This window comes from Hypomesus nipponensis, chromosome 14 (genome assembly GCF_054491055.1).
Source record: "Hypomesus nipponensis isolate SF chromosome 14, ASM5449105v1, whole genome shotgun sequence".
NCBI classification, from domain to species: Eukaryota; Metazoa; Chordata; class Actinopteri; order Osmeriformes; family Osmeridae; genus Hypomesus; species Hypomesus nipponensis.
The window spans coordinates 22245001-22257500 of NC_140374.1; the positions used below are offsets into that span (position 1 = coordinate 22245001).

The 12500-nt window shown below is 48.1% G+C and overlaps 1 protein-coding gene across 1 annotated transcript in view; it reads right to left on the reverse strand.

Moving 5' to 3' along the window:
* The window catches only part of abcc8 (ATP-binding cassette, sub-family C (CFTR/MRP), member 8), a 40146-nt gene that overhangs the window by 14629 nt on the left and 13017 nt on the right, over positions 1–12500 (reverse strand). The window contains exons 9-19 of the mRNA XM_084671249.1: positions 11626–11760; positions 10584–10746; positions 9330–9370; positions 8918–9069; positions 7695–7803; positions 6997–7119; positions 6457–6529; positions 6198–6303; positions 2284–2316; positions 648–686; positions 207–305 (exon numbers count right to left, since the gene is read on the reverse strand). Of these exons, the coding sequence (XP_084527375.1) occupies positions 207–305; positions 648–686; positions 2284–2316; positions 6198–6303; positions 6457–6529; positions 6997–7119; positions 7695–7803; positions 8918–9069; positions 9330–9370; positions 10584–10746; positions 11626–11760 (1073 nt within the window). The remainder of the gene's footprint in view (positions 1–206; positions 306–647; positions 687–2283; positions 2317–6197; positions 6304–6456; positions 6530–6996; positions 7120–7694; positions 7804–8917; positions 9070–9329; positions 9371–10583; positions 10747–11625; positions 11761–12500) is intronic.

Sequence of the window (12500 nt, forward strand, 5' to 3'; positions counted from 1 at the left end):
CGCCCTGTCAGAGTCTGGCTGGAGGATATATGGCCTTCGAGGAGTCGGGGATCCAACTGCCAACCTTGCGATTATTAGATGACCCTCTCCACACCCTGAGACACAGCCGTAATACTCTGGTTCTAACCTCTGACCTCTGACCTGGACTAGACCACGTCTCTGACCTCTGACCTGACCTCTGACCTGACCTGTGTGTCGGCACTGACCTGGGTTTGATCATTGGCATCTCGAAGGTGATATTCTCCATCAGGGTGGCGTTGAGCAGCCAAGGCTTCTGGGAAGCGTAGGCCACGGCATCTCTCTTCCTACCCGAGAAACACGTTGTTAACATCTCCACCAAATTGTGAAGTCAAATAAACAACACTGGATGAAAAGAACACAGAATCTACCGTAGCACAAATCTCCTACGCTCAGTTCACACTGAACTCTGGGGTCGTGAAACGAGGTGAGTTTGATTAGCAGCTAATATCCTCCATTGTTCACAAGCATTGCAGAAGCACAGTCATGGTCCTCATCATCATGTTCTCTAAGGGTATTTTCTCGGCAGTGAACTAACACACCGGTTTAATTCTCTTCTGAAGATAACAATGAAGTTACTATCAGTACGGCAACCATCTGGCGGGCGACGTTGTGGGGTGTGTGCTCACCTGATATCTCCTTCTCCTGCTGCGTCCTTGTCTGTGGGGCTGCAGAGACACACGCACGCACACACACGCACGCACACACACACACACACGCACGCACACACACACACACACACACACACACACAGACACTGTGTTTCATGGTGGGTCATCACACATACATAGGAGACCACACAGACTGTCAATCATCACACATACATAGGAGACCACACAGACTGTCAATCATCACACATACATAGGAGACCACACAGACTGTCAATCATCACACCGGAAAAGTGGAAATGTTTTTGTTGACCAAAGGATGACAAGATGAATATGATTTAGCATTATACTATGTTATTTTATTCTTATTTCATTACTTATTTTTACATTGTTTGTTAGTCCTTTTTTGGAACAAGTGCTTAGTCATTTGGGTAGTATTTTTTCTACAGCATGAGGAATGTTTTAGAAGTGATCTCGAGAGAGGGCCACCCCTCCCTTGATCAGCTGGCTGTTCCCAGACCACATCCAGCACACCCTCGATGACGCGCTGGCTGTCCCCAGACCACATCCAGCACACCCTCGATGATGCCAGCCTCGGACCCAACCGATTAGAGTGGTGTGTGTGCACGTCTCTGTGCTGGGGCCAGAGACATCAGAGACATGCCTCACATATGAAGTCATCACTCTGAGTTCCACTGATGATAACATGACGCACACACCCTATCACATTACTGTCTGAATACTGCTGGATGCCATCTGCATTACAGATCATTAGGGACTGGATAGGTGCGTAGTCACCAGAGGATAAGATGGGGCCGCGATGCTGCCAACTCTCTGATCTACTGGGCCTGAGGTGAGGAGAGCTGTGAGGTGACTGACCGAGGCTGATTTGATTGTTCGATTGGAGAGAATTGACCTCACGTATCTGAACAGAGTTCCCTCTGCAGATGGCTGACTGAGTTGTTAAACCGAGACTCATCAATTATTTGGCAGTGAAGGAGGATTAATTATATGTCCTTTTTGCATTTGTTTATTGATAAAAGCATGTATTGAACAGTAAGTCAAGGGCTAATCTTATGGGACAGGCTTGAAAGAGCACGTCCCTTTAAATCATTTCTCTTAACAGCCCTGCTTGAGGATTACAGCTGATTCAGGTTTCCAGGTTACTGTTGAAGGGTACATGCACACATGCATGCACACACACACATATACATACACACATGCGCGTACACACATACACACACACACACACACGTGTCCAGCTTTTCATAGGGCTTAGCATTCTGAGTAGGGTTAGCAGACATGGTCAGATAGGAGGGAGACTGGAAAGAATAGATACAAAACCATTTGTATTGTGTCTATGTGTGGGCGCGACTGTGTGTGCGCATGTGATGTGAAGAACTAGCGGTGAAAAACACTCATGGTGATTGATGGCCTGTTGTGTTGGTGAACTCCAGTTAGGTGCGTATACACGTCCCCTCCATCCACGTGACAAGGTCAAGGATAGACTGTGTACTTAATTTAGACCTCAGTGAGTATGTGAGGCTCTGTGCGCATGTGTGGATGGGGTGTTGGGGGGCAGGAACATCTCTTCAGCTTATCTCTGTGGTCACTGGGATGTTTCTATAAGGTATCCATGGCTCCAGCACATACTCACCTCTCATCTCCTTCAGTGTCCAGGATGGGCAGGCTATACAGAGAAACAAAGAATAAACAATAGAATGTTACCGCCAGTCTTCAAGTTATATTGTTTGCTTGAACAAAACACACATTCCCAACTATTTGTGTTTCAAGGTTGCAGGCTTATTCAAAACAAACACACGCAGTAGAAACAACACAAACATTGTCTATTTAGGATTATGTGCTGTACTGGATCAATACATTAGGGTATTTCAGACCCCTGGTCACACCTACAATTAGGTTTGGGGTCTCTGAGGACAGACCTGCTCTAAGGACAGACCTGCTCTCTAAGGACAGACCTGCTCTAAGGACAGACCTGCTCTAAGGACAGACCTGCTCTCTGAGGACAGACCTGCTCTAAGGACAGACCTGCTCTCTGAGGACAGACCTGCTCTAAGGACAGACCTGCTCTCTGAGGACAGACCTGCTCTAAGGACAGACCTGCTCTCTGAGGACAGACCTGCTCTAAGGACAGACCTGCTCTATGAGGACAGACCTGCTCTCTAAGGACAGACCTGCTCTCTGAGGACAGACCTGCTCTCTGAGGACAGACCTGCTCTAAGGACAGACCTGCTCTCTGAGGACAGACCTGCTCTCTGAGGACAGACCTGCTCTAAGGACAGACCTGCTCTCTGAGGACAGACCTGCTCTCTGAGGACAGACCTGCTCTAAGGACAGACCTGCTCTCTAAGGACAGACCTGCTCTAAGGACAGACCTGCTCTCTGAGGACAGACCTGCTCTAAGGACAGACCTGCTCTAAGGACAGACCTGCTCTCTGAGGACAGACCTGCTCTAAGGACAGACCTGCTCTAAGGACAGACCTGCTCTCTGAGGACAGACCTGCTCTAAGGACAGACCTGCTCTAAGGACAGACCTGCTCTATGAGGACAGACCTACTCTAAGGACAGACCTGCTCTCTGAGGACAAACCTGCTCTAAGGACAGACCTGCTCTCTGAGGACAGACCTGTTCTCTGAGGACAGACCTGCTCTATGAGAACAGACCTGCTCTCTGAGGACAGACCTGCTCTCTGAGGACAGACCTGCTCTCTGAGGACGGACCTGCTCTAAGGACAGACCTGCTCTGGGCATACAGCTCAGAGTGTCTCATTAGCGCCCCCCCTCCCCCTCTCATTACAGATGACATCTCAGATACTGTGTCCCCAGCTAGCACAACAAAGTGAGCCATGTTTCAAATAGCCTACAAAAGTACAACAAGAGTTAGTTACGACAGTCTTTTCAAAGTCACTGGAGAAAATGATCCAGTGAGCTAATGGCCTTTGGTGGAGCCAAAGATTTGACTTCAGTGCAACTCCAAGAAAACCTGCTTTCATCTTCATCCTCCCAGTGATCAGTCCTCAGGGCTTGTTTAGTTGTCCTGGGCGTCAAAGCTAGAGAGCACAGAGGCTCAATGAGAGAGATACCACTATCAGAGAGGAGGGGTCAACTTTGGAACCAATTGTCAGATAAGATGTAGAAGAAAGAATCACATAGAAAAGTGATTAAAAAACAACAACTTCAAAGTCAACAAAGTCCAGAAATAAATAATTACCTATTAACATCAAAGTTTTGAGTATGTTCTAAGTGGGTCAAATGTTTTGTAACAGTTTCAGTTTGATAAGACAAGTTCCCCACAGACTCAGCGGATCATTAGGAGTGAGAGGAGCAGGAGATGGAGGAGAGAGTTAATGGTGTGTGTCTTTCCTGATGACCCAGTGTGATAAAACACCGTCTCTGTATGCCTCAACCATAACAAGCATCACATCAACAAGCCTACGAGATTCTCCAAGACCTACTCCTGTCAGTGGTTAAGTGTATGTTAAATGTTATAGTGAAGTCCTATTATGGCTGTGACATACAGTACTCTACAGCACTAAATATTCAACACACAAACACCTTTGTGTTCTACTCTCTCTATTGTGAGCTATGCCAGCCGTGAATAGTCCTGTGATGACAAAGAATCCACACATGACTATCTCATGAATGTCTGCTCAAATACATGAACTTCAAAGCTATCTTAACAACTTAGTGCATGTGCTGTGACACGGCTGGATGTTGAGGGTGACATCCCAGTGACGGCTGAGGTGTGGGGGGGGGGGGGGCGAGAGGAGCAGGAGGGGACCAGAGGACAGGGGATGTTCCACAGTGGCATGTCGCCTCTGTAAATCAGGCGCTGACTGTATTAAGAGACGGTTGACTCACATTCACAAGCTAACACACACACACATACACACACACACCCACACACACACACACATACACAAGCTGCACAGCTAACATGGGACTCCCCGTTCAGTCCCATTCAATGTCCTGTTTTCCGTGAGCCCTTATCCTTAAGCTAAATCTAACCCTAGCTCCAAACCCTAAACCCAAAACTATTCCTAACTCATTACCCCAACCCTAAATATAATTCTAACCCTAACACCCCCTTAAACCACATAGGAATGGAAATTTAACTTGTGAGGAAAATGTATTGGAAGAAAATGTCTTGAAGAAAATGTTCCCATGTTTAATTTGTTACATTGAAATCTGCCTGACTGAATAACAAACACCTGTTGGTCGTCTGTTCTGTCTGAGCTCTCCTCCTGTGCCCTTCCTGCCTCAGGGAGACTTCCTTCCTGCCTCAGGGAGACTTCCTTCCTGCCTCAGGGAGACTTCCTTCCTGCCTCAGGGAGACTTCCTCCTCCGTGTCTAAACTGCTCATCTGTCTTGTTGTTTACTTTAACTCTTTTTCCAATCAACTGGTTGTCCAATACTGACAAACCTGTAACCTGATAGTCACTGATCAGACAGTAACACCATTCTAGTGGAGACAGACAACAATCTCCACCCGTCACATTTCAGAACAATTTGTGGCGTCCAATGACCATCCCCCAGGTACCAGGTCTACTGAGAGTGGCCCATCCTGGAGCATCTTGGCTGGATGAGTGTATCTCTGGAAGAATTAACAAGGCAATGCTATTAACATCGATAGTGATTGATATTTCCTACCTGCCCTCAGGCAGTGTGATGGGATTTTCTGAAGTAATTCGGTGGAAGATTTTCAGTTTCACACAAATCACTACATTAAACATTAACTCTAGATGAGAGAAGACGTGGGGAGGACGTCTTTCTCATTATGTCACAGATTTGCTTCCATATATATCAAGCAGCCAACATCTCCAAGCTGCTGCCAAAAACTCATTTCCTTCAGTATCTCTATCTATATTGCTGTTTGAGTGATTTGTGTAAAACAGAAAGTCTTCTACAGACTCAAATTACTTCAGAAAATCCCATTACACTTGTAGCCTCAGAGCAAGTAGGAAATATCAATCACTATCGATGTTAATAGCATTGCCTTGTCAGCTGTAAGGTGTTTATCCCCGCCCCAGAATATAAAACAAACGCACCCGCCTTCAGTGACACACCAATTAGGAGGATTTGCAGCAGAGATTTACACACTGCTGAGTATAGAATGGAAGTGGAGCACGTCGTTTTGAACCTATTGCCCTGCGAGGACGGCCTTCTCGTGAGGACGGCCTTCTCGTGAGGACGGCCCTCTCGTGAGGACGGCCCTCTCGTGAGGACGGCCTTCTCGTGAGGACGGCCCTCTCGTGAGGACGGCCCTCTCATGAGTGTTGGATGGGTGAGGGAGCGGGGGGGGGGGGGCATGGGAGGTGTTGGTGTTGGGGGGGTGTTGTAGCAGGGTGTGTGTCAGGCAACATAACGCCCTGGGGTGTCTGTGAGCTGTTTTATGTGTGTGTGTGTGTGTGTGTGTGTGTGGTGTCTTAGGTGTGTGTGTGTGTGGTGTCTTAGGTGTGTGTGTGTGTGTTGTCTCAGGTGTGTGTAAGCTGTCGTGCGTGTGTGTGTGCTCCATTGGGTGTGTGTGTGTTCCATTGGGTGTGTGTGTTACCTGTTCCACGTGACAGTCCCTGAGACCCTCTGCATCTCTCCCAGCGCCGCTAGCAACAGAGACGACTTCCCACAACCCACCTGGCCCACGATCATAGTCAGCTGACCTGGGACACACAGGAGAGAGACCAAGGACCACAGAAACTAGTTGTAGATGGTATTATGAACACAGAGACCTTGTATACAGGAGAACATAGACGAATAATAACAAACAAGAAACACTGATTAAGCATTTCTCCTATTGTAGAAGAGAGCCTCACCAAAAGGAATCTTTATGTCAACGTTTGACAGTGTAGCTAGCCCATCAGTCCAGGTAAAATATCCACTGGTGATCTGGAGACAGACAGAAAAGCTGGCAGGCAGGCAGGCAGGTAAAGACATTCATACACTCAGACATTCAGGGGTCAGAAGGCTGAGAGGTTAGGGAATCGGGCTACCAATCAGACGGTTGCCAGTTCAATTCCTGGCCGTGCTAAATGATGTTGTGTCCTTGGCCAAGGCACTTCACCCTACTTGCCTCGGGGGGAATGTCCCTGTACTTACTGTAAGAGCGTCTGCTAAATGACTAAATGTAAATATATAACGATAAAACCCTCTATTAGTTGATCTGTTCTCCTCCCTCCCTCCCCCTCCCTCTCCCCCTCCCTCTCCCCCTCCCTCTCCTCCCTTCCTCTCCCCCTCCCTCTCCCCCCTCCCTCTCCCCCTCCCTCGACCCCTCCCTCCCCCTCCCCCTCCCTCTCCCCCTCCCTGCCCCCTCCCTCCCCCCTCCCTCTCCCCCTCCCTCCCCCCTGGTGTTAAACCTTGATGCAGAGGTCCTGGTCTCCGTCCTGTGGGGGAGCGCAGCCCCCTCCCCCCTCCCTCTGGCAGCCGTGGTGGCTCCAGTCGTCCCTGGGGATTCTCTTCCTGTTCACCACCTTCAGGGGCTGGGAGGGTAGCAGGGAGGGGGGAGGGCAAGGCTTAGAGGACAACTACGGAATGGACACCACAGATACAGAGGTGTGATGGGGGGTTGGGATGGAGTGGTGGTGTTGGGGGTAGCAGGGTTGGATTCAGAGGTGGGGGAGGGGTTGTGTTAGTGGTAATGTGAGCCGTAATAGTAAGGATTCAGGGGTGAGGGTGTGTATTTGTGTGTATATGTGTGTATTTGTGTGTATATGTGTGTATTTGTGAACGAGTGGGTGTGTCAAGCAGAGGATATGACACATTGAATGAATAGGACATCATGTCAAGTGAAGGGAAGTGGCCAGAACACAGAAAGAAGCGTAGAAAAGAGAGGGTTATAAACCCAGGTTGTGTGTATGTTGTATGTTGTCCATACTGGGGTTCATTTTCATTTCATTTGGGGCACTTCTGACTCATGCACACAACGACCACCTTGTACAAACACTGCTGTTGCCAGGGAGCAGTTTGGTGCCCCATGAGGCACCCTCTTACACACAACACAGTGTGTGTGTGTGTGTGTGTGTGTGTCTGTTTGTGTGTGTGTGTGTGTACTTACCACAGCCTGGTACTTGCTGTGGTTTGGGTGACCTGAGGGCGTTGCTGCTCTGGGTTCCTGTTCTTCTCCGATCTCATCGCTGGAGAAGAACTCACCCAGCTTCTGAACACTGGAGAGCAATGACAAGAAATGACCCCAAATTCAGCCAATTCAGTAAACGCCCAAAGGAACGTTTTGTCAAGTATGAGTCATATGGATCTAAGGTGTTTACACTGGATCCATGTGCCTACCAGAGTTATGTCGACATAACATCCCTGGTACACCCCAGGCTTCTAAATGATGTGTCATCTATGTACTGAGTCCAAATTGGACAGTCAGTTTAGTAGAGATTATAACTGAGTAGATTTGTCTCTGTCTCTCTCCTAATTCTCGCCATGTCTCAACAGAAGAGAGTGGGGGGGCATGTGTGTTGGACCTGACAGGCCTGGGTCAGGGTCAGAGGTGTGTTTTTAACATCAAAAATGAAAGTAAGATGGGTTGATAAAGATAAAGTTCCACTGTGAAGTGGATGGTAGAGGAAGTGTTAAAGTCAAACTCAAGTCATGCGCAACAAATTTGTCGAGACTTGGTAAAGAGAACTTAGGTGTACTTTCTAATGAGGGTAGACTCCTTAATCTGGTCCTAAAATCAGCTGAAGTGGTAAATAGCTATAAATGATGGTGCCCTTCGACTGACCTGTGCCATAAGTGCCTGTGTGGGTGAGGGTTCCATGACAGGTTGGTTACATGGCTCAGTGGTTCTCAACCCTGCACCTCCAGGGCCCCTGTCCTGCATGTTTAACATGTTTTCCTGCTCCAACACACCAGACTCGAGTGAATGCTCGTTATCAGGCTTTTTCTGAGCTGGAATGACTGACCCAGGTGTGATGGAGCAGGGAAACATCTTAAACATGCAGGTCAGCGGCCCTTGAGGACCAGGATTGGAGAACCCTATTCTAGAACATTCAATCCTTAAGAACCAGGATTGACGACCATTAGCCAAATTAAAGTGGAGGCTCAACCAATCGTTTTTTACTGAGAATCAATAAGGTACCTGGAACATGGTGAGGCCTTCAACAAAAGAACCAGAGATAAGCTAACTTGATGGGAACTGGAAACCTTAATGAAAATTGATCTGATGTAATTCAGTCTGACATTCATCCACTATTCAGACCCCTTGCAATGAATGTGTCTCTGTAGCAGTGCAGTGTGGAAGTTGTAGTTCCTGGAGTTGTAGTTCCTGACCTGACCAGGGCCTTGACAGTGGAGCGCACCACACTGGAGAGCAGGAAGAGAGGGGTGACCAGGATGTGGAACAGGGACAGGGAGGCGAAGGCCACGGCGGGGGAGAGATCCTGCTCCTCCTTCTCTGAGATGTGGACATGCACCACGAACGTCTGCAGGGACACAGGAGCAAGAATGAGGAGAGCCCATCCTGAAGCACTTCCTGAAGAAAAACACAACTTGGTTGATGTTATTATACTATGTTAAACACTTTATAAGAACAGCACTGTTTAAGGCTTCGAAAGGGATTCAACTGAGTACCCCAAGAATAACAGCCAGCATGGAGGAGTGGTGGTTGAAATATGTTGCTCTTCACTGAATCATGCAGGGAAACAGGTATAGCACTGCCTTGCTTGTTGAATGTGAAACTCACTGTCAGTACTGCTGCAATAGGTATGGCCGCATTCATGAATACTAAAATGGGGAGAGAACACACACAATGTAAATACACAGTAGAGACAGGGGAGACAATACCATATGCTCAGGTCATTAAAAAAGCAAAACAACATTGGTTGTGTTTCTGATAGAAGGATGTTTTGCTCCTCTTGATACGTGCTGGCAGCATAGTACAGTACTATCTCAGTCCTCGCTTCATAGAACGTCTTGAAGCGTTTGCTCTCAAGGACTGAACTACAGCCATCAGGTCGCTATGTTACCCAGATTCTGTGGCCTGGGGACATCATTCATCCCATCATCTCTGACCTGGAGCTTATCCACACAGCTGTCCATGCACAGTCTTCAAGCCCTTTATCCAACAGGACTATCACAGCACAGCGCTAAAAATATAACATGTTAAATCGGGTTGTTGTGTTCTCTATTCCAACTGTAACTCAAATACTAGAAACTTCTGTGATACTGGGACAGAAGCATCCACTACACCCCCCCCCCCCATCTGTAAAGGGGGGTGATGAACATCACAGATGTCTGCCTCTGGTGTCAATATAAAGTCAGTACACATGCTGCCCAAGAAGAACAATCTGTAATTGGTTATTAGATATTTAAGCCAACAACCTTGGGCTTCCTGTCTGAACCAACTTGAAACAGGAAGGAGCCATACTGGATATGGAGGTGTAGTGAAACAGGAAGGAGCCATACTGGATATGGAGGTGTAGTGAAACAGGAAGGAGCCATACTGGATATGGAGGTGTAGTGAAACAGGAAGGAGCCATACTGGATATGGAGGTGTAGTGAAACAGGAAGGAGCCATACTGGATATGGAGGTGTAGTGAAACAGGAAGGAGCCATACTGGATATGGAGGTGTAGTGAAACAGGAAGGAGCCATACTGGATATGGAGGTGTAGTGAAACAGGAAGGAGCCATACTGGATATGGAGGTGTAGTGAAACAGGAAGGAGCCATACTGGATATGGAGGTGTAGTGAAACAGGAAGGAGCCATACTGGATATGGAGGTGTAGTGAAACAGGAAGGAGCCATACTGGATATGGAGGTGTAGTGAAACAGGAAGGAGCCATACTGGATATGGAGGTGTAGTGAAACAGGAAGGAGCCATACTGGATATGGAGGTGTAGTGAAACAGGAAGGAGCCATACTGGATATGGAGGTGTAGTGAAACAGGAAGGAGCCATACTGGATATGGAGGTGTAGTGAAACAGGAAGGAGCCATACTGGATATGGAGGTGTAGAAAGCAAAGTTCTTGAGGCTGGTGAGCTCCTTGTGTCGGGTGTCCTCCACACTGCGGCAGAAGATGTTCTCCCAGGCGTACAGCTTCAGCAGCTTGATGCCTCTCAGCAGCTCATTGGTCTTTTTCAGACGTTCGCTGGAGTACTCCTGCACGCAGAGAGAGGAGCGCTGGGGGGTTACCAGCTGCAAGAGAGCCTCCAGCCTCAGAGGAGAGCAACATTGATGGCTACAACAAGAGGACATCATTATGGTGTCCAATTATAAGGGCCTCAGGATTGACCCCAGTAGGAGTGTGCTGACTTGAGTGGTCTTAGTCACATCTGCCCCATGGAAACAGCCTCAGATAATTATACCTGGCTAGATTTCTCTTTGTCTGTGTTCAACAGGCTTTATGAATGGAAATTCCCGGACGAGGGCCAATAAAGGAACGGGACTAGACAGATTGGGACCGAATCAAGTTTTTGTTTGGATAAAAGCTTATTATGGAAACAAATAATGTTTTGTCCAGCTTTCCAGAATGCTTGTGTGTAGGTGTGTGTGTATGTGTGTGTGTGTGTATGTGTGTGAGTGCACGCATACAAACATGGATGTGTGTGTGTTAGTGTGTGAAAAATCTGCAGAGAATCAGCAGTCTCATTACATTCCCATCATTACCTCGTTCCCTCCAGCTAAGGAAAAGGAATCAATATTTACTGACTGTGTTTGTCAAGATGGCGGGGCGGTGTGCCTGCTCCAGTGACACTGGGACTCTGAGGCTGCAGCCTTCACACAGATTGGGGTAACACTTCAGATGTCATACGAGCAAACCTCTGAAAGGGGGTTCCTGTTTTAGTAGTAATTAGTAGCTGTCCTGGGTTGCAGATAACAAATCAAACACACATTAGAGAAAGGATACAAAGTAAAGGCCAAGAGCTCTTATCGCTCTGGATAAGAGCGTCTGCTAAATGACTAAATGTAAAGGCTAAGCACAGGCCTCCATGTGGTGGAAGCTGAGGTGTACGAGCAGCGACTGCCACTGCGTCTCACCAGAGTGCTCTTCTGGGCCTGGGATAGTCTGGTGGCCACAAAGTACTGGACCGGGGCCAAGACTGCGATGACCGTCGCCCCGATCAGGGCACTGATCCCCAGCAGGTAGTAGAGCAGAATCACCCCCAGAATGATCTGGAACCAGAAAGGGGTAGGCGCAGGGGGAGGGGCAGGGGGAGGGGCAAGGGGGGGAAGGAGGGGGGGTGTTAAAAACACACACTGAGACACAGCTGTTGATCAATATGCTAACCCTGCCTCTGAGGGTCCAGCCGCAACAATAGAAACGGAGAATCAATGGTGGCGTTGGATCACCTTATCAGTATTCATTTACTCAAGGTTGTTTTCTAATTCCTGTAACAACTCAGAACTAGATTGAGACAGAGAGAGGACGCTTATTAGGTCATTTACCAACTAAGTCTCGAAAAGAAATGGTGTTGGGAAATACCTCCTGGCCCATAATCTCCACAGTGTAACTTTCTCATCATTACCCCCCTTCGCTGTCTGGCTGTCCAGTAAACAACCCCCTGTCTGTCCCTACTGTATTAGAGATGTGATACAGAGATGGAGGAGTCCTGCCTCCACATGGCCCTGACTCCAGGAGGCAGGCCTCGCTGACATCCTCCTCCTCCAGGGAGTCATCTTCAGGAGAGGCTGTGGAGATGGATGGGGGTGTTCGCACGACAAGAGGCTGATTTGTCTACCGTTTGGCAGGGGGAGATGAGTGAAGGGCTGCTGTCCTCGACATGAGAGGGAATCAGTCTGTAACCCTGCCCCTCAGTGCTGCGTGCGTGCGTGTGTGCGTGAGAGAGAATAGAAAGATTGAGAGAGAGAGAGAGAGAGAGAGAGAGAGAGAGAGAGAGAGAGAAAGAGAGATG